Source organism: Corvus moneduloides, chromosome 23 (assembly GCF_009650955.1).
Source record: "Corvus moneduloides isolate bCorMon1 chromosome 23, bCorMon1.pri, whole genome shotgun sequence".
Classification (NCBI taxonomy): domain Eukaryota; kingdom Metazoa; phylum Chordata; class Aves; order Passeriformes; family Corvidae; genus Corvus; species Corvus moneduloides.
The window spans coordinates 7,286,783-7,305,835 of NC_045498.1; the positions used below are offsets into that span (position 1 = coordinate 7,286,783).

The window sequence follows — 19,053 nt, forward strand, 5'->3', positions numbered from 1 at the left end:
CAATGATGCCCAGTCCGCCCCAAACACCGGTTGAACTGGAGGTCACCCCCAGCCTGCCCTTCCTAGGACCCCGAGGGGACAATCCTTGGACAGGGGATAATTACTGGAGCCCTTGGCTTTTTGTCCCGCTGGAGGCGACCTCTTTGCTCCCTCTGCTGTCCCCTCATTCGTCCCACCTTTAAACGGAATTTGGTGCGCCATTCCTGCTTATTTGCTCTTCCCGGAGGATGGGGGAGCTTGGACACCCCAGGACCAAGCAATGAGGTTGAACAGACACTGAGTACGTCCCACTACAGGGCTGGGGCTGGTGACAAACTGGAACAGAAAGGGGCAAACAGCCTCATTGGGGCTGGTTTGCCATGAGAGAGGCCAACATGGTGCAAGGGGACTTTGCAGACCCCCCTCCATGCCCCTTGCATCCCTTACCCACGGTGGATCAGGGGGTGGCAGACCCTTGACCCTTTTACTGAGCCAGGAGTGGGGCTCACTAAAACTCAGGTCTGCGCCTAACCAGGGCCAGCCCAAGCCCTCCTCTAACCCACTGTTACTGGGATGCTGAGGGGGACCGGGGTACAGGAAGAGCCATCACAAGCCTTGGGTGAACGACTACGCTTGAAAGGTTCCACCCCTCAGGCACCGGCAGGCAGGGAAGCCCTCGGTTTGGGGTGACCTCCCCCAGTTTGGGGGGACTCAACATCTGCCGAGCTCCCGGGACATCTCGTCGGCAGGGCTCTGGCAGACAGAGGGTTAAAAAGGCTGCAGCCCAGGTAGGACTGGAGCAGGAGGGATTTGGGATAAGAGCCCCTCAGCAGACAGGCATCCCCCGATACTCCCGCTTCTCTCAGCTGCCCCGAGGGGGTCCCTCCGGTCCCTTGGCTGGTGTGGCCCTGCCACCTCCTGGCTGGCCTGGGGACTGCGGGGGCAAACGGCCCGGGGACACAGCCCCGTTGCTGCCGGACACTCATCCCCACGGGGGAGGGGGACTCTGTGCCCCTCGCCCGGCTCTCCTGGCCCGGGGCTCTCCTCCTCCTCCTCTTCCTCCACACCACCAGACGAACTACGCCACGCCAACATGTGCCATGATCCCAGGTACGAGACATCACCAGGTACCGCCAGGCACCACCAGGTACGATCAGACGTCACTGAGTACCACCGGGTATCACTCGGTCCCAATGAACATCAGGTACCACCAGCCATCACTGGGTACCACCCCCCACCACCACATGGCACAGGACATCAGCTGGTACCACCGACCACCTGCGTGTCCAGCAGTGGTGGCATCCCCAGGTCACAGCATGACAGGTAACACATGGGGAAGGACCTTATATGGACACAGCTCCTCCAGGATCTTTCTCTGCAGCCCCCAAATCGGGGTGCACAAGCCTGTCCAGCCCCAAGATCCATAGGGAGCTGACCCCCAGCCCTGGGGCTTTTCCCACACTTCTGGTTGAAGGGGCTCTAGCTCAGGCAAAGGCTCATCCCAGCCAGATTTGGGCTGGAAATCACCAATCAGAGACCAAACAGGTCAGACCTGTTCTCCTCACTCCAGCCAAAGCATCATCTCAAACCCCTTCTCCACAAGTGCCTACAGAGCACGCTGGCCCGTTAAAAAGCCGCAAAACAGGCTATTTTACCCTGAAAACAGGAGCAAAACCAGCCCAGCTCCTCCCTCCTCCCAAACCATTCCAGCATTTTGCTGCTTAGAGGAAAACAGCCCTTTACAACTCCAAAATTTTATTTTATTTCAACCCCTCCTGGGCAGAAAACACCAAGCGCCGCAAGTTTTTCCGGGCCAAAACACACTCTCACCCACACCATCTCTGAGCCAACCTACAGAAGCACCAACAACCCAAGGAAGGACAACTTAAATACACCCACTGACAAATCCAACCCCTCCCGGCCCTGCCAGGCCCACACCAAAGGGGGGGGGGGTGGCACGCAGATAAATACAGTGCAATAATTACAGATATTTCACAAAGAATGGCACAATTAAAAGCCCTATCCCACCCTGTGTCCCAGGGCTTGTCCCAAGCTGTTTTCCAAGCCCCTCTCTGCAATACATTGCCTCCTCCAGACATACCTCTTCCCAGTACATTCCAGTTTTGATACTCCCAGTACCAGTAGCTCCAAGAGGCTGGAGGGAGCTGGTGTGGACTGGGACGGAGGGGCTGCAGCCCCTCAGGGAATGCGGCTCCATGTCCTGGCCAGGGATTTGCCAGAGCCACATGAGCTTCATCCTTCTCTCACCCAAAGGTGACTTCAGCTTTGCTGCCTGCATGTTTTTTCAAGGATATTCCAGCCATGGTGGGGAAAATGCCACTGGAAATGACCTGTCATGACCATGAAGAACCAGTTTAACTGGGGAGCAACTGGAGTGACCCTGAAACATGACACAGCCCATTCTAGGCAGAGGTTTCTCTGCCACCCAGGGGTGCCCCTAACCCATCTGGGGCACCTAAAGGCACTCCCAGTCCACCAGCATCCCCAGGGTGGTGGGGGGTTATGGTGGGAAGCATCAGTGCCCCATGGATTTATGGGGGGATGCTGGGATGGGTCCCGGATGGATCCCAGGGCACTCCCAGAGCCCAGTGAGGTGACAACCAACCCAGGAGAGTGCAGAGAAGCCACACTGGGTGAGCAACACAAGTCCCCCCCTCCCCTCATCCTCAGAAAACCCAGCACTCCCCAACACACCCCACTCTCTCCAGTCACCCCACACAGACCCCATGTGCTCAGGACACAAGTGGCCAGAGGGGACAAAGGCAATGGGGACTGGGGGGACACTCAGTGCTTCAGCAGGTCCCCCAGGTCATATGTCTCAAAGAGGTCTGTGACACCCTCATCCTCAAGCCCCCAGAGATAGTCATCCGGTTCCAGGGGGGGCGAGAAGGTGACGAAGGGTCCCAAGTCCAGGTGGGAGGGGGTGCAGGGCAGCTGGTCCTCTGTTTGCTGTAGAAGGTGGGCGGGAGAGCCCAGGAGCCCAGGCTCCACCTCCAGCAGTGAGCTGGGTCCCCCCGGGATGGGGAGAGGTAGAGATGGGGCTGAGAGAGGAGTTCCTGTGCCTCCCCAGCTCTGGGAGACGGTGTGGGGTGGCTGTGAGGCTGAAGGGGAGCTGTTTGGCGGGGAAAGGGGTATGGGGCGGTCCTGCAGGGAGGTGGCAGCAGAGGGGACAGGGTGGTCCTTGGTGGGGCTTTCGTCCGTGATCTCCTCCGGGCAGAGGTACACCTCGATGGGGCCACTGGTGCTCTTCAGGTGGAGCTGGAAGTTCTCCTGGGAGGGCAGAGTAAGGCTCAGGGGGGCACCCAGAAGGTCACCCATATCCCACTCCACTACCCCCAACCCATGAGGGATCCGGTTGGGGCATTGCAACTCTTGAAGGACCAGCTCAGGGTCAAAAAGCCCCGTGGAGACACCCTGAAACCACCCAGGGTCATGCTGGGCTGTGTCCTTGGGATGCCCCAGAGGGACCCATCAAGTGTGGCATGGGTCCAGCAGCAGCGACACACACCTGGCTGAAGTCTGGCACCTCCAGCTGCGTCTCAGGGGGAGCCTTCACGGCAATCACCGTCTGCTCCTGGAAGCTGCTGATGGCACGGAGGTCCTGGTAAGTGACGTATGCCAGCGTGGACAGGAACGAGGCATAGGAAAAGGAGGAGCTGCAAGCAGGACATCAACCCCTGCATCCCTCCAAACACCCCCCAAGCCCAAGGGAATCCAACGGGAGGAGAAGGGGTCCCCAGGACCCTGCCCTCCCTCCCATCTCCCTCAGCAAGGATATCTCTGGTTGGTCTCGTTGTCAGCCATCTGCCGGATCTGCACGGCGCAGTCCTGCATGAGCTGGTCCAGTGTCCTCTCTGTCCTAGCCAGTTCGGCGAGTTCCCCCCGCAGCATTTGTTGCTTCACCATCATCGCTGTGTCCTCAAAGATCCCTGTCCCCCTGCCAATGGAGATGGCATCTGAGCGATGGCACAGCACACCCTACGTGTCCCCAAGCCACCTGTCCCCCACCCTGCTCTGTGTCCCATTTTCAGCTGCCCAGCACCACCTACATCCACTGGATGTGGTTCTTGGATTTCTTGCGGATGAGCTGGATGCCCTCTAGCACGTTGGTGATGTCGTAGATGCGACGTTTCTGGACCTCCAGCACCTCAGCAGCCCGGTTCAGATCCACAACACCGTCGGGAGACTCGTTCAGCAAACGGATGAATTTTTTGGTGAGCAGCCCCAGTGAGGTGTCGTAGCGAGTCCTCTCCCCAGGAGACTTGGGGGCTGTGGGGAAACAAGAGACCCCCCCCCCCCCCATCCTCTTCTTAGTTTGGGATGTGGGATGGAGGTGACATGGGGCTAGACATGAAAGACCACATTTTCCTTTCTTTAGTGTGGGATGTGGGACAGAGGTTACACAGGGTTGGAGACAACAGACCTCCCCATCCTCTCCTTAGCCAGGGCCATGGGACGGAGGTATCACTGGGCTGGACATGAGAGACTCCCCCCATCCTCTCCTTAGTGTAGGATGTGGGATGAAGGTGACATGAGGTAGTGCTAGAGGGGACATGGTTCTAAGAGGGAAGAGAAGTGGGGTCTGCTCCCCCCAGCTTCCCCTGCCCCATCTCACCCCCCATCACTTACTCCTGGGGCTGGGGACCTGTGCCAGTGTCCAGCCCTTCCCCTTGGGCGTGCGAAATTCGGGGCCCTCCAGGTCCAGCTTCCTCTTGGCCTGGAGCACGAGAGAAAACCCTGCATTGTGGCCAAGCCAGACACCCCTCTGAGGTCCCCAGAGCCCCCAGGGTCATCAGCCGAGCCCTGGGTGCCACATCCTGGGGTGGGGGAATCCTGCAAGAGGCTCATCCAGTTGCAATACCCCTTTTGGGAAGGGGCACAGCAGCACCAAGCAGTGTGAGAAGCCACTGGGAGAACCGGACGGAGAGGAGACGCGGGGTCCCGTCATGCCCCATGGCTTCCTGCCCACCCCGGCAGTCACAGAGAACCAACCCACCGGGATTTCCCCTCACCCCCAGCTCCTGGCAGGGCTCAATGGGGCTGACCCCTGGGAACACGGTGGCTCCGAAGCCAGATCCTCACCCTCCCATCCTGCCAGCTGGCTCACGGGGGTGCAGGATTTCACTTCCCCCCCTTCCGCCCGGGTCATGGTTGAGGCAGCCGAGGGCACCCAGCTGCCACCAGCACACCTGGGACCAGCCGGGTTCAGCCCCCCCGGGGCCCCTGGGTGCCCTGGACACATGCACCCAGCTGGAGGGAAACTGGGGTGAGGGGAGGGGAGACAAACATCCCTGCACCTGCTGTCCTCTCACCAAGGCAAGCAGCTCCTTGAAATCCCGCCCAAGGAGCCCCGAGCAGCACTTGGGCAGAAGGGACTCAGCAGAGTAAATTCAGAGGAGAACTGGAGGGTGTCACCAACCCCCCCACCAATGCAAACAAATCCCCCAGGACCCTTCCACACCCACAAACACGCACAGGGTGTTTCGGTTCGGCAGTAGAAAGCAGCCCCCCAGCCCCATCCCGACCTCCCCCAGTACCTGCTCCCAGGCCGGGCTGTCCCACAGGGTCCCCCCCAGCGCATCCCGCATGATGCCCAGGTCCCTGTGCCGGCTCCGATGGCGGCTCCCTCGGGAGCACAATGCACTTTGCGGGGAAGGGCTGGGCACCTCGGCGTAGCTCCCACACGAGCGGGCTGGCGGGAGAGGCGCCAGGGGCTGTTTTCCGCCCCCCCAGGGAGCCAGGTTGGTCCCGAGCTCCTGTGGGAATCTGTTCCCTCCCGCCCTTCCCCGAGCAGGTTTTTCCCAGTGAACATGCCTCCAATCCCAGCCTCGTGCCCCCAGATCTGCCCCGGAGCTGCCGGCATGATAATGGTTAATTCCGAGCACATGGGAAACACCTGCCTCAGATAAGACCCCATCCATCTGCCAGCACGGGAGGGGGGCCAACACCCTGCCCCCCCGCACTGGTATCCCTTGCTTCTCCGGCATGGATGGCCATGGCCAATGTATGTTCCCGTCACTGTTGGGGAGGTCAGCTGCACCCCACCTGCCCCAAGCAACGGGGAAACTGAGGCACAGAGCAACCCACAGCAGGTCCTGGTGTTTCCAGACACCTCCAAACCCCCCGAATCTCCCCTCCCCATGTGCAGGAGGAGATAAAGAGGGACCCCTGCTCGCCCAGGTGCAGTTTTGGGGGGTAGGGGCTTGGTGGGCTCAGACAGGGGCAGGACCCTGAGTTCTGGGACCCACCAGGAAGGGACAATGGACAAGGGGCTCCCTCCTGTGACCCAGCTGCCATCCCCCCAGCCGGGCAGGATTAGGCACACAACAGCTGAGTGGGGCACAGCGAGGGGCTCCCAGCACCCTGCCAGCACTGAGGGGGGGTGGGATGAACCAGAGCAGGTAGGGGAGCAGGGAACGAACCCAAAGACCCCCCCCCAAGACATGGCAGAACCACCCCATGCCACTTGCCAGCCCCCAGCCATGGCTCCCCAGGATGTGGGAACACACCATCTACACCCCGATATGATGGCGGGGGTGGGAAATGAGGCTTGACCCCAAAATTTCGGGGGGGTGTAAGGCAGTGAGGGGGCAGCCTGGGCCCCCTGCCAGCTCTGCCTGCCAAGCAGCCCTGAGCCCAACCCTGGCGCCAGGGGCTACACCCTGCGCCCAGCCCAAGCATCAGAGCATCCCTCAGCCCCCCCGCGGGGGGCTTCTCCTGCCAACCTTGCCTTTCAACAGCATTCGCTGCCTTCTCCGGGCTTGCCCGGGCTCTGCCCGGCCCTTTATGAGGCTCCCCCCAGCTCCCCCTTTTGCCAGCCCCACCGCCCCCACGGGGGCGTGGGAACGCAGCGCCTGGAGTTGGGCACTCGGAACTCGCAGGGAGCCAAGGGGCACTCCAGGATCCTGCTGCTTGCTTGTGCCAAGGGGCTGCTGCACCCCCTAGGTGCAGCCCCCACTGCCTTGGAGTGGCTGAGGGCTAGTAGGGCACGAGATGGGGACAGGGGAATGGAGGCTGATCCCAGATTTGGGGGACAGGGAGACTACCCTGTGCTGAGGAGGAAGGCAGCACCCTCACCCCAGGTACTGCTCCCTACTCTGAGGTGCAGCCGACATCTGCATCCCCTCCAAGAGCCCCATCCCAGGAGATGTTCCCCAGTAGAGAGGAGTTGGTGGCTTTAAAAGCCATAGCCAAAAAAGCCCCTCCAAGGGCAGCAGCACAATCACCACTTCCCCACCTATCCCTCCCGCAAAAATCCCCCCTTCTGCTCATGCAGAAAACCCTTTGATGGGATCAGGGTGGGATGGGATTACGTCACCCCTGTAGAATCTGGGGTACTGCCGAGCAGGTTCTCCCGCCAACCCAGCACCCACAGGGGCTGCCACTCTTGGGTGCTCTTTGCACGGCCATCTCAGCCCTGCCAGCTCGTACAGAACCACAGCGGACTCTGGACGCCCTTGTTCAGGGTGGGGAGCTGGGGTCCCACAGCAGAAACACCTCTCTCTTCAGTGCTCTTGCATAGCCCTAATCCCCTATAGAGACTCCACAGACCCTACAGATGGGCGAACACTGACGATGGGATTGGCATGGGCTAAAACCACTCCAAAATACACATTTTCCATGGAGGAAAACTCATTTAACTACTCCAGAACTCTCAAATTGGAGAGTATGGTAAATGTAAGGCTTTTTTGGACCATGAGAGACAACCCATCCTTCTTTCCCGCGGAGGGATAGGCTCCTCCGTGTGATCCCAGATCACTCACGTGGCAAAAAGCCGGTGGGAGCGGCCGCAATTGCCCTGCTTGGGAATTGGGAGGAAACGCTCATTATCTGATTCCCTCGGCTCTGCACACAAAGGTTGTGCCATGAACAGGGTGTGTGCAGCAGGAACCCCAGCTGTCAGGACTGCAAGGGCAACACCGGGGCTGGAAATAGTATCTTCAGCACCGCGAATGGGATAGTGGCATCAGGGAATGAGATGGGGATGGGGGGGGGGGGGGGACACGCCTCTCGCAAGCCACCAAGGGGAATGGAGGAGCACGTCATGTCCCCAGTTGTCACATGAGCCCCCCAGACCCTGTTCAAGGGACAACTGTGGGCAGGAGCACCCGGAATATCTCCTTGTGTGGGTGATGATGATGATGATGGTGGTGATGACAAAGAGGCCATTAGGCCAAAACCTCTTGATCCCAGGTGTCACTGAAGGACAAGGACTTTGTGTCCCCAAGTGTCACACAAGTGGCAGGAAGGAGTACCCTGAGCACCTCCTGGAGCGGGTGATGATGATGATGATGATGACGACAAAGGGGCCATTAGCCCAAAACCAGCTCTGCAGATCCACGGAAATGGTACTGGGAGTCTTGTGGGGTGTTTTTAAGGGAGGGGGCAGCAACGATGATGTCTCCTTAAACAACAGCCCCCAGCAGTGCAGGATGTGGCATCTCACGCAGTTCAGAGACAAAGAGGCTGGAGAGGAGACAGGTGGTCCCAAAGTCCCCCGGGATGGGACTCGAAACGGCCCCCCAGACACAGCATAAAGGGGGAAGCAAAGACACTCCCTCTCCCCCCGCTGCGGCAATGTCCCCAGCGGGCACCAAGCACCAGAGATTGGGGAAAGAGGGGGCGGGGGCTGGAATAAATAAATAAATCAAGCTTTGGGAAAACTAAATCGGTGTTAGCGGGGTCTGGGATCCCTCCCAGGACCCGGGAGAACAGAGGCTCACAGTGAGGGCTGGATGTGTGCCCAGGCTGGAGCAGGCAGGAATTAAATGCCAGCTGCCAGCGCGGCCGACGGGCCGGGGACTCGGAGGGGGCCCTCCGGGAGCAGGGACAGGCTGGGCAGAGTCTCCTGTGTGCCCTGGCACTGGGCGCGGGACCAGCACTCGACTTGCTCCTCAGTTTCTCTGTTTAGAGGTAGCTTTGTAGCTTAGTGCTGGGCTTTGTAAACACAGCCGTGACCCCGCGGCTTGGCGGCAGAGATACGGGACAACAAGCCCCTACACAACTCCCAGCATCAGGGTCCGAGCTACAAAACCTTGGAGTGGTCCACGGAGGATGAGACCCTCCCCGCAAAAAACAGCCATTGCGAGTCCCACTGTAACCACGGGCAGAAACCAAGCTTGGAAAGCGACGCTGTAGCACCCCTGTCCCTTGTCCCCCCACCTCCCGAGTGACGGGTCACCCCAGGGGTCACAGCTTTAAAGTGGGGAGAGCCAGGGGACAGGGCTGCTGCCCCCCACCCAGAGGAGGCAGGAGCTCTGCCTGTACCCATTCTTCATTTCCCCATCACAAAAAGGGCTTCTCAAAGGGCCTGGGATTGCTGACCGGGTTTTGAGGCGCAACCGGGACTTTTTGCAAGCTGAAGAGAGGAAAAAAGGCCGAAAAAGGCCGAGAAGCGGAAGCCGGAGCCGCGGGCACGCAGGGGCGAGGGGAAGTTGAGAAACATCTGAGCCATTTCACTGCGACTTCTGATTTCACCCTCCCCCACCCCCAGAAAGACGCATTAGAGGGTGCAAACTCCAATATAAACTGCAAAATTTGGAAGGGAGGGGGCTGTACCTGCTGGGGTCACCCACTCCTTGCTCCCCACCCAGCACGATCCCCAGCCTCCCGTGCCCCCGAAGCGATGCCCGAGGAAGAGATGGGATGCAGACGTCTTACCGGCAGCCGTCCCGCCGAGGCTGAGCAGAGGGTCCTGAGCTCGGAGCCTTGGGGGGTGTCACAGAAAGACCCGCCCCGGGAACCGGGAACGCTGACAGCCGCTGGCGTGTAGACCTGGGAGAAACAGCCGGTGGACAACGGGGGGCTGCCCAAGCTGGAAGCCCCCGGATCACAGGAGCCCATCACCGACATGGCCTTCTTCGGGTGGTGGTGGGGAGGGGGGTGCGGGAGGGCGGTGCCCCCCCTCCCCGGGGCGGGGGACACTCCCCTGGGGAGCCGCAGCATTGCAAAGTCCTTTCCGAGAAGCCCGGCCCGGGGGAGGGGGCAGGAGCACCCCGCGATTCCGTAGCCGGGAGGGGGTCACAATCTCAGCCGTGGCATTTTGGGGGAGCGGGGAGGCGTTCCGGCGGGCGATGCCACCGGCCGGTCCCCAAATTCCCCCTGAAAAACCTGCAGAGAAGAACGCGACGGCGATGCCGCCAAAACCGTAGGAAAAATCGCTTTTGGCCCCAAAAATCGGCCGCACTGGGGCCGTATGGGGCCGGGGCGGCCGGAGCGCCGCCCCGCCTGGGCCGGGACCCCCGCGCCCGGCTCCGCTCCCGCCCGATCGCGCCCGGCCCCGAGCGCTCCTTTTTTTTTTTTTTTTTTTTTTCCGGGTTTTTTTTTTTTAAGCGCCAAAACCCGTGCCGCGAAATTCGGATTTCCCGCGGAAAATGCCGCGCGCTGATTGGCTGCCGCTGCCGTGGTCCCGCCCCCTCTCTGCGGCCGGTGGCGCCGCGCCGGGAGGGGCCTTAAAGCGGCCGCGGCGGGCGGGGTCATTTATGCAAATACGGGGAGGGGCCTTCCTGAGACCACTTGCTGGGGGGAGGGGTGCTCGTTTTGGGGGAGGAGGGCATTCGGGTTGGGGATCGGGACTAGCACACATTTTCCGCTATTTATTTATTTTTTAGACAATACCCCCCCCCAATCAATCTGGTGGGCTCCAGCCTGGGGGCTTCGACCGTCCAACCCCCTCATCCCGCATTCCTGATCGTCATCTCCATCGACGCCCAATCCTCATCTTCCCATCCTCATCCCACCCTTCCCATCGTTCCCCCATCCCCAGTTACAGCAACCCAGGGCAGGGGAGAGGGGGCTGCATGTATTTAAAACCAAAATTTTGGGGTCCAGCAGTCAGAGGCTGTCTGGCACCTCCCCACCCTGCAGACAGGGGACAGTGCTGTCGGGGGAGGGCAGTGATCTCAGAGGGGCTCAGCATGAGGAGTTTTGGCCCCTGGTTCACTCATAGTTCATTCAACCTGCTGTCCATTGTTCCCCATGCGTCCCACCCGCATCTCCTTGGAGTGCATCAGGTCTTTCTGGCAAAGTGGAGGGAGAAGATGGGGATGAAGGGCACCCAAGCTGGCCTACGGGATATTTCAGAGTGCAGCAATAGCAGGAATCACAGAGGCAATTGCAAACACCCGAGGGAGGGCAATTCTGACCATCACTGGCACCAGTAAAAGGCCACCACAGCCACTGAGACAAGCCAGGGTTTAATCCTGCCGAGGCCACCAAGTCACAGCGGTTGGTTCCTCTCCATCCCCTGGTTCTTCTCCATCCCCTGGTTCCTCTCCATTCCCTGATTCCTCTCCATCACCTGGTTGCCTCCATCCATTCATTCCTCTTCATTGCTCTTCTCTCCATCATTCTCCTCTCCAGGAAGAGCCAACTCCATGCCCAGGTCTGGGATAAGGATAATCATGCGCAGAGATGGACTTTTGTGCAAAGAAGCCTCCTGGAATACAGACAGATGGACACACATGCTGGGCATGGCCTCTGCTGCGGATGAGGAAGGACACCAGACCTCCAGACTCCGACTCAGCTGGGAGGGACGCCCAGAAATGTGCCAGGAGCCTCGGATCCAGGATAGACATTTGCCTCCCACCGTGCAAGAGCTTTGAGGCAGAACAAAAGACCTGGCAGCAGTGATGCCACCCCAGCTGGGTGGTGCAGCCCTTGTGCCAGGAGTGTGGCTGAGCTTGGCAAATCAACCCGCCTAGGCCTTCTTCTTCCCCTCTGTGGGAGGAAGACAACTGCTGTCTCCATCTCAGTGCACAAAGAGAAGGCCGTGCCTGGCAGGGTGGATAAATCTGTGTCGACTGGCTGCCTCGGGCTCGCTCCAGCGGGTGACCCTTGGGATAAGGACATAAGGGTATGGCAAGGGCCTGGCAGGTTGTGTCCTCAACTCCTGCGGTTTGGACAAAGCAGAGGTGATGTCCCCACATGTCATCAGTGTGACCTCACTGGGGTAAGGGTTGACCCAGAAGGTGGGAAAACTTATTGGCTCTCACCCCCTCAGCTGTGCTGAGGAACAGCTGAGGGAGGAGTCAAGGGCATCTTTCTGCTACCTAATATTTGCTCAATAAGCCTTTTACAGGCTTTCCAGCCACGGCTTTCCACCAGCAAAGTCCTCTACCATATCAGAAGACACAGACTTGTATCTTCCTATGACACCAAGGTGTCCAGAAGGGTGGGCCATGCACCAGCTTCCATCCTACAAGCCAGAGGGGTTTGGATTGGAAAGGACCTTAGAGATCATCTCGTTCTGTGATGTTGCAGAGGTCTGGGATGACCTTGTGGATGGCCTGAAGCATCCCAACCAGCCCCTTGACCAGCCCCCTCACCCTGGGGCAAGATGAGAGATCCCATCACTGTGCTGGCCATGGTGGGGGGGAGGAGCCAGGAGACCCCTCCTAGCTTCCCCCCCGAGGGTCTTGGGAGGGTCTGAACTGCACTCCCAAACCAGGGTGAAGAGGTGATGGTGAAGAACAAGCAATGATGTTGCTTTTCCCAGTGCAGATTCAGCACATGAGATAGTGGCACCACACCTGGGCCACTGCATTTCTGCTCAGACCAAGATGGCACCACCAGAGGCTTTGGGGTACAGCACCCCCACCCTCGCTTACCTCAGGATCTGGAAAATCTTTTGGATATTCAGCTTGGAGATGAGGGACCTCATCATGATGCGGAGCACAAGGAGGAGGTTGACTATATCCCAGAAGCAGGGGGCTGAAGCTGGGCTGTGGGCCCCAAATGAGACCACATCCCCTAATGTTCCTCCCCCAGGAACATTCCCAGGAGAGAGGGGGTACAAGGGGTGCTGGTGGCCTATGGCTCTGCCCAGAGTGGGGGGAACAACTGTCCCGGGAGCATGCGATGGGCCACTAGGCAAGCACAGGTGGCCACCAGCCCCCACGGCCCAATGCCACACATCCCTGTGCCTGGAATGGGGGCAACAGAGGAGGTCCCAGTCCTTTCTGGAAAGGCACCAGAGAAGGTCCTGGTCCTTTCCAAGGGGAACATCAGAGGAGATCCCAATTCTTCCCGGGGTAGGCATCGGAGGAAGCCTTGGTCGTTTCCAAGGCTGCAGCAGAGGAAATCTGAAATCCCAGCTCTTCCCGAGGGGAGAGCCTTCCCGGTGAGCCGGGCTCTTCTTCCTCTGCCCTGGAGACGGCAGCAGCGAGCCGCGGCTGCGGAGCCCTCACCGCTCCGGCTCCACCCCACATCGTCCCCGGCGGATTTTGGGACGTGTGTGAAGCCTCTGTCCCACCATGGGACAAAGCCCCGATGTCACCTGTGGGAGAGGGAAGGCAAGGGCTGACAGGAACATGCGAGGTGGCTTCCACGACAGAGGGTAGTCTCCATGGGGGTGGGGAGGGGGCAGGAATAGCCTCCTCCAATTCCATAGCATCTCTGGGAGTTCCAGCCAAGGGGGTGCTGAGCCCCTACACAGGTTGGTTTGTAGGATGAGCCCTCCTGTGCATACATGCGCGCGTGTGTGTGCACAGACACATGTCAGTGTAGGCACGTGTGTAAGTACACATAGGTGTCTAAGTGCACACAGGCATGCATGCATATATGCACACATACGTAAGTGTGCATGCATTTTAAGTGTGACACAGACGTGTGTCAGTGCCTGGAGGCATGTTGTAAATACACATGGGCACAGGTGTAAATGCATGCACACGTGTGAGTGTGCCCGGACACGTGTGTCAGCGTCTGTATACACGTGTGTGAGTGCACATAGGTGTTTGCAACTGAACACAGTCGTGCATGCGTATCTGCACGTGTGAGCATGCACAGACGTGTGTCAGTTTGTAAACACGCGTGTAAGTGCACACAGGTGTGTGCAAACGCACACAGCCGTGTGTGCATACATGCACACACATGTGAATATGCACATACCACACGTGTCGGTGTAGCCATGTGTGTAAGTACACATGTGCGTGTATGCACCCACGGTCAGCGGCCAGAACCCCCTTCTTCCACGCGTGAGCGCGCCTGGCCAAGGTCACGCGTGTGCGCGCAGCATCTGTGTCAGCGGCGGCTGGCGGAGAGCCGGGCGGGGGGGCCGAGGGGGGCCAGGCCTTGGCCAGGGCAGCAGCGGGAGGAGGAGGAGGAGGTGGAGGAGGAGGAGGAGGAGGTGGAGGGAAGTGCGGCTCAGACAGCGCGGCGCCAGCAAACACCTGCAAACAGCTCCGGGCACACAATGGCAAATACAGGTGGGAACCGCCGCCTCCGTCAGCGCAGCGATTGCATCAGACTCCGGCGCTTGCCAAGAGGCGAACGAGCCAGCCCAGGGGCCACCGGCACCGCGGCGGGGCCGCGCTCGACCTTCACCATTCCCCCCCGTGTTCGTTTTTGCCCTCCTCACCCTCTTTTCTGCACCCCTGCAGTGTAGCTGGGGTGGTAAAAGTAAAGCCGGGCTTGCTCGGCCAGGAGCATTTTTCTCGTTCCAGCTGTTCCCCCCGAGGTAAATCTCGGCCCCGGCGGCTATTTTTAGCTGTGTGTTTTCCCCGTTTTCTTTATTTTTAATTTTTTTTAAATCAGGGTTTTCCTGGAAAGCATCGGCATCCCACAACAGCCAGGGTAAATCTGCTGCATGGGGTAAATCTTCCCCCCGGGGTAAATCCCATCAATCCCCCGAGGTAAATCCAAGCCCCAGCAGTTACTTTTAGTTGTGAGGGTTTCCCTATTTTTTTCTTTTAAAAACAAATTTATTTTTAAATCAGGGGTTTCAAAGAAAGCACTGGCAACAAGCCACAGCCCAGTCCAGGGAGCCGGTGGGGTCTGAACAAGGCTTGTGCCAGAGTCCGGGAATGTCGGGGTGGCTGTTCCGGGCAAGGTGCTGGGATCCATCCGCCACGAGGGAGGAGGTAACGGCCCTGGAAGGCTTCCTGGGAGCTAGAGCCAAACCTACGCCCTGCCAAATGGCGCAGCCCCCGGCGTCGGGAATCCCCTGCCCTCATCCCTGAGGCGGGACAGGGGTCACCTCCACTCCCCGGGGGCTGGAGTCCCCCTCCACCTCCCCAGTGCTGTTTCCGTCCAAAAAGCCTCAGGAGGACTGGTTTCTCCCACCCCACCAGTGCCTAGCCCCACTTCTCCCAGTAACCCCAGCCCCAAAGTAGGCTCATTAATGCTCCCACGAGTCCAGGATTTCCACCACCATCATCCCTGATGGGGGACCCATTAGGACCTGGAGTGCTCACACTGCAAGAAGCCCCACCTTCCAGCTACCGAGACACATTCCTGTCCCCTGGCTCATTCCCAGGGTGCTTTTCCCACCCGTCCCACTCAAATCCCTTTGGCACATCAGCACTGGCACAGCTGGAGGACCATGACACCGGGGTGAACGTGGGGACACTCACCCCTAACCCACCCTTTGCCTTTTCCTCCAGAGCCAAAAGCCATTGGAAATGGCAAAAGCCTACTTTTAGCTTGTCAGCATGACAGCAGCTCCGTTCCCAGATGCAGTGGTTTCCGGAGGGACACCATCACCTGCCTCCCACCGTGCCTGGACAGCCCCTGTTGCTGCATCCCACTCCACCCGGGAGTGCCTGAGGGTACCCTGCCCTGGGGAGCCCAGGGACGCCGAGCTGGGAGGAGGGAGGAAAGTTCCCAGGGGCTGGTGATCCAGTTGGACCAGGTGATGCTTTTTGGAAGCCCCGTATGCTGCTTTTCCCTGTGGAAATGCCCATGGACAGGGGGCATTTGGCAGGTGCCAGCTGCACCCCAAGCTCCTGTTGGCTGTCCTGGGGATAGAGGCTGAAGCAGGTGTGCGTGGGGGAAGGTTTGTATCACTCTGTGCTCCAAGACCCCCGTGTCTTCTCCCTCCTCCTCTTCCTTTTCCCACTTTGCAGTCCCTAACCCAGCTCCCCTAGATGCTGGAGCACCCTGGGAACACCCCAACGCCACAGGGCAGGACCCACATCATGCCTGGCCAAGCCCACGGCAGCAAAACCAGAGCCCAGCTACAGGGGATAAAGAGGATGCTGCTACAGGTGGGGGTGAAGTTAATTTAACTTCATCCCAGGCAGGCCAGCACCTTCCCCAGGGAGCATGATCTGGCTCCACAGCTGAGCCAGCCGCGGGTCACATCTGCTCCCGGGCCAAAGGGAAACCGCAGCATTACCCAAGGGGAGGGAAAAGCATTTCTGCTCCAAACACCCCTTTCCTGGGGTGTTGACCCCAGGGAGAACAGGCCAGGCAGGGACTGCTCTCTGGATATCACCTGGGGCAGCAGAAGCAGCCCAGAAACGCCTCTACTCCTATGGGGTGTATCCTGGGGGAGCAGCATCACCCCTTCCAGCCCGGTAGAAGCTCAAGTCCAACCTCAGGGCACCCAGTAGCCCATTTTCACAAGGCTAAAAGTGGAAAAAGCATGTTTTCCCGTCCTTTTCAGGGCTCCAGCTACACCTCCATATGGTCCCTGGGGCTCAGCACCGTCTTCACTCCTTCCACATCAGATAAGCACAGCAGCACCCAAAATAGCTGGCAGCCACCTCGGCCAGGAGCCGGCAGCCCAGGGTTAATTTCTCCCATACCTGAGCTGACATTTCAACGCTATTACACAATTACGGAGATTCCTACAGTAACCCTAGAAGTTCCCATCAGAGTTTGGGAGGCTCCCATCCCCCAGGGGTTTGTTTTCCCACCCAGGGGTGCACCCCAACTCCCTCCACCCCACTGATGAGGGAAAAAAAATCAAAATGATCTGATTTTTATTATGTAAAAATGGTAACTTTTATAAAAAGTTTATAAAGCAAGTACAAGGCACATTCGCAGAAATTCACCTTCCTGCACAAAAGGTACAAAAAGATACTCTAGTATAGAGCTCCACAATACACGAGGCCGCGGCCCCAGAGAGTTTGGTTCATACTCGAGGATGTCTGTCCCCCCCTCCCCAAAACCCCCTAATCCCCACCCCACCATTCCATTAAACACCTTTAAAAAAAAAGGACTCGCTGCTATAATCCAAAAATATACAGACAACCTTCTCTTCATCGTCAGTCTATCATTAAAAATATCTCATGTGAGTTCGGGTCCAAAGCTGGGATGCTGAACTCCGTGGGTGGGATGCTGGCGGTGGAAGGCTGGGGGGGTCGGAACCAGCCGCTCCCCGCTCGCGGTGCCCGGGCCCGGGGGAGGCGATGCCGGGGCCGGTAGGTCACAGACAGCCCGGCGCCACGGAGGAAGCTGCTATTTACCTCCGGCTGATAACGAACCAGGAACCGACACTCGCTGCCTGTTTGCTAATTGGCACCGGGAGAGGAGAGAAGAGAGGGGGAGGGAGGAAAAAGAATAATAGTGGTAATTAGTGTGGTGATAAGTGGGGTTGGGGATGGACATTTGGGAAGAGGGGGTGGGAGCCGGGAAACAAAGTTGCTCGGGGCCGGTATGTGGCCCCCGGTTGGGGATACTGGGGGTGGGTTGGTGCTGGTGGGGGACTGGAGTGCAGGTGGGAGACTTGGGGGGGGGGGATTGCAGAAAGAGGAAGCACGCGTTTGCGTTATTGGGATCGGTATCGGTGGTGGGTTGGGGGAGGTGGACTGGGGTGCGGGTGGTGGGAAATTGGGGTGCGAGGGGGAATTGGGGAGAGGGGAGCATGGGTTGCTGGGGATCGGTCCCTGGGGATTTTGATGCTGAGGGGCGGGAGGGGGGCCCGGGAGGCCACCTGGGGTACGGACATATGGGGAGGAGCGGGCTGTGGATGGTGGTGATTGGGGGCGACACTCACCTGATGGCGGCGGCGTTAGTGACACAAACTTCTCTCGTCTTCGGTGGGGAGCTCTGAGGCGAGTTCAGCCGCCTGCGGAGAGAGTGGACAGGGCTTAAGATCACCCCGGCGGCTGCTGGTCCCCGTTCCTCCCCATTCCGCACCAACACACTCGGGGACCGTGCAGCAACCCCATCTCGACGTATTATCACCTCCAACCTAACACACCCTCCCCAAATCGACGTACCTTCCCCCCCCCCCCCCCAGCCCGAAGCAACTCTTACCTTGAGGGAGAGTAGGGTGGCCTCGGAGGAGGGGTCGCGGCCCTTGGACCCCTCCTCCAGCACGATCTGGAGGTCGAAAATGTAGTCTATGACGTGCTGCAGGATCTCCACCTGGCTCACCTTGGTGCCTTGAGGGATGCCCGGCACCAGCTCCCGCAATTTGGAATAGCAGTCGTTCATATCGTAGAGCAAGTTCATGGGCTCTTCCAAGGCCGGGCTCTTGTTGTGGCTGCCCCGGGCGATGGCCAAACTCTGCTCCGAGAGGCAGCAAACGGCCTCGTAGCAGCTCCGGACGGAGCGCACCGGGCTGATAGCTTTCATGGTGGGCTCAGAACAGATCCGGAGATACAGAACGGGGGGTGTCTAGGAGGCTCAGAGGCTATCGCGGCACCGGGGGCCTTGCTGGGACCTCCGAGCACCAGCACCGCCAAAGCGGGCAGCTCTTGAGAGCCTTGACTGCCACACCTCACACGCCAAACCTTCGGACCTCGCTGGCAGACTGGGGAGGCGACGGGGCCCCGCGCCGGCTTTATATAGGCAGCGCGACTTGACCGCGCCCACTGCATGCAAATTATGAACTACATAACCCACTTTTGTGTAAAATAACCATTAATCTCGTCCCTTTTATGTAAACGAATCCCTAAACCCCGCCCCCGAACGTGAATGAACATCAAACCCCGCCCCTACACCTAAATGAAGCCTTAAACGCCCTCTACCTCAGCCCCCCCCGCTCCCCCCAGCCCCCCAAACTGACCCTTGATGGCCAGAGCGGCCCGACGGGGGATGACACGACCGCGCAGGTCCCCCTCCCCATGGCCGGACCCCCAAACCTCTTGGGGACTATCCTCTCCTAAACCCCTTCGACACCCCAACCCCAGCACCCCCAAACTGTCTTCCCCCCCCCCCTCCCTTTTGCAGTGAATTCCCCCTATTTTTGGACGGGACGATGGGGTTTCCCCCCTCCCCACCTCCCTGTTTTAAGGAAATTAGTGCCGCCCTGTTCCTCAATCCGCTTCTCATCTGACCTCCAGACTTTCTGGCGTCAGGAATTATCTTGTGACCAGCAGAAAA

The 19,053-nt window shown here is 59.2% G+C and overlaps 2 protein-coding genes across 3 annotated transcripts; both read right to left on the reverse strand.

Moving 5' to 3' along the window:
* Positions 1-1,725: 1,725 nt before the first annotated feature.
* LOC116455141 (transcription factor E2F2-like) lies at positions 1,726-10,279 on the reverse strand. 2 transcript variants are annotated; one of them, XM_032132624.1, is made up of 6 exons: positions 9,661-10,279; positions 4,630-4,717; positions 4,050-4,269; positions 3,779-3,937; positions 3,509-3,623; positions 1,726-3,270 (listed from the first exon to the last, which is right to left on the reverse strand). In XM_032132624.1, the coding sequence occupies exons 1-6, from the start codon at positions 9,943-9,945 to the stop codon at positions 2,785-2,787; spliced, it is 1,353 nt and encodes a 450-aa protein (XP_031988515.1). In that variant the 5' UTR covers positions 9,946-10,279; the 3' UTR covers positions 1,726-2,784. The 2 variants fall into 2 exon arrangements, with proteins under 2 accessions (XP_031988515.1, XP_031988514.1); XM_032132623.1 differs by lacking the exon at positions 9,661-10,279 and adding an exon at positions 5,538-5,752.
* Positions 10,280-16,686: 6,407 nt separating this feature from the next.
* Positions 16,687-18,516, reverse strand: ID3 (inhibitor of DNA binding 3, HLH protein). Its single transcript, XM_032132596.1, has 3 exons — positions 17,983-18,516; positions 17,720-17,791; positions 16,687-17,234 (listed from the first exon to the last, which is right to left on the reverse strand). The coding sequence occupies exons 1-2, from the start codon at positions 18,301-18,303 to the stop codon at positions 17,735-17,737; spliced, it is 378 nt and encodes a 125-aa protein (XP_031988487.1). The 5' UTR covers positions 18,304-18,516; the 3' UTR covers positions 16,687-17,234; positions 17,720-17,734.
* Positions 18,517-19,053: the final 537 nt, after the last annotated feature.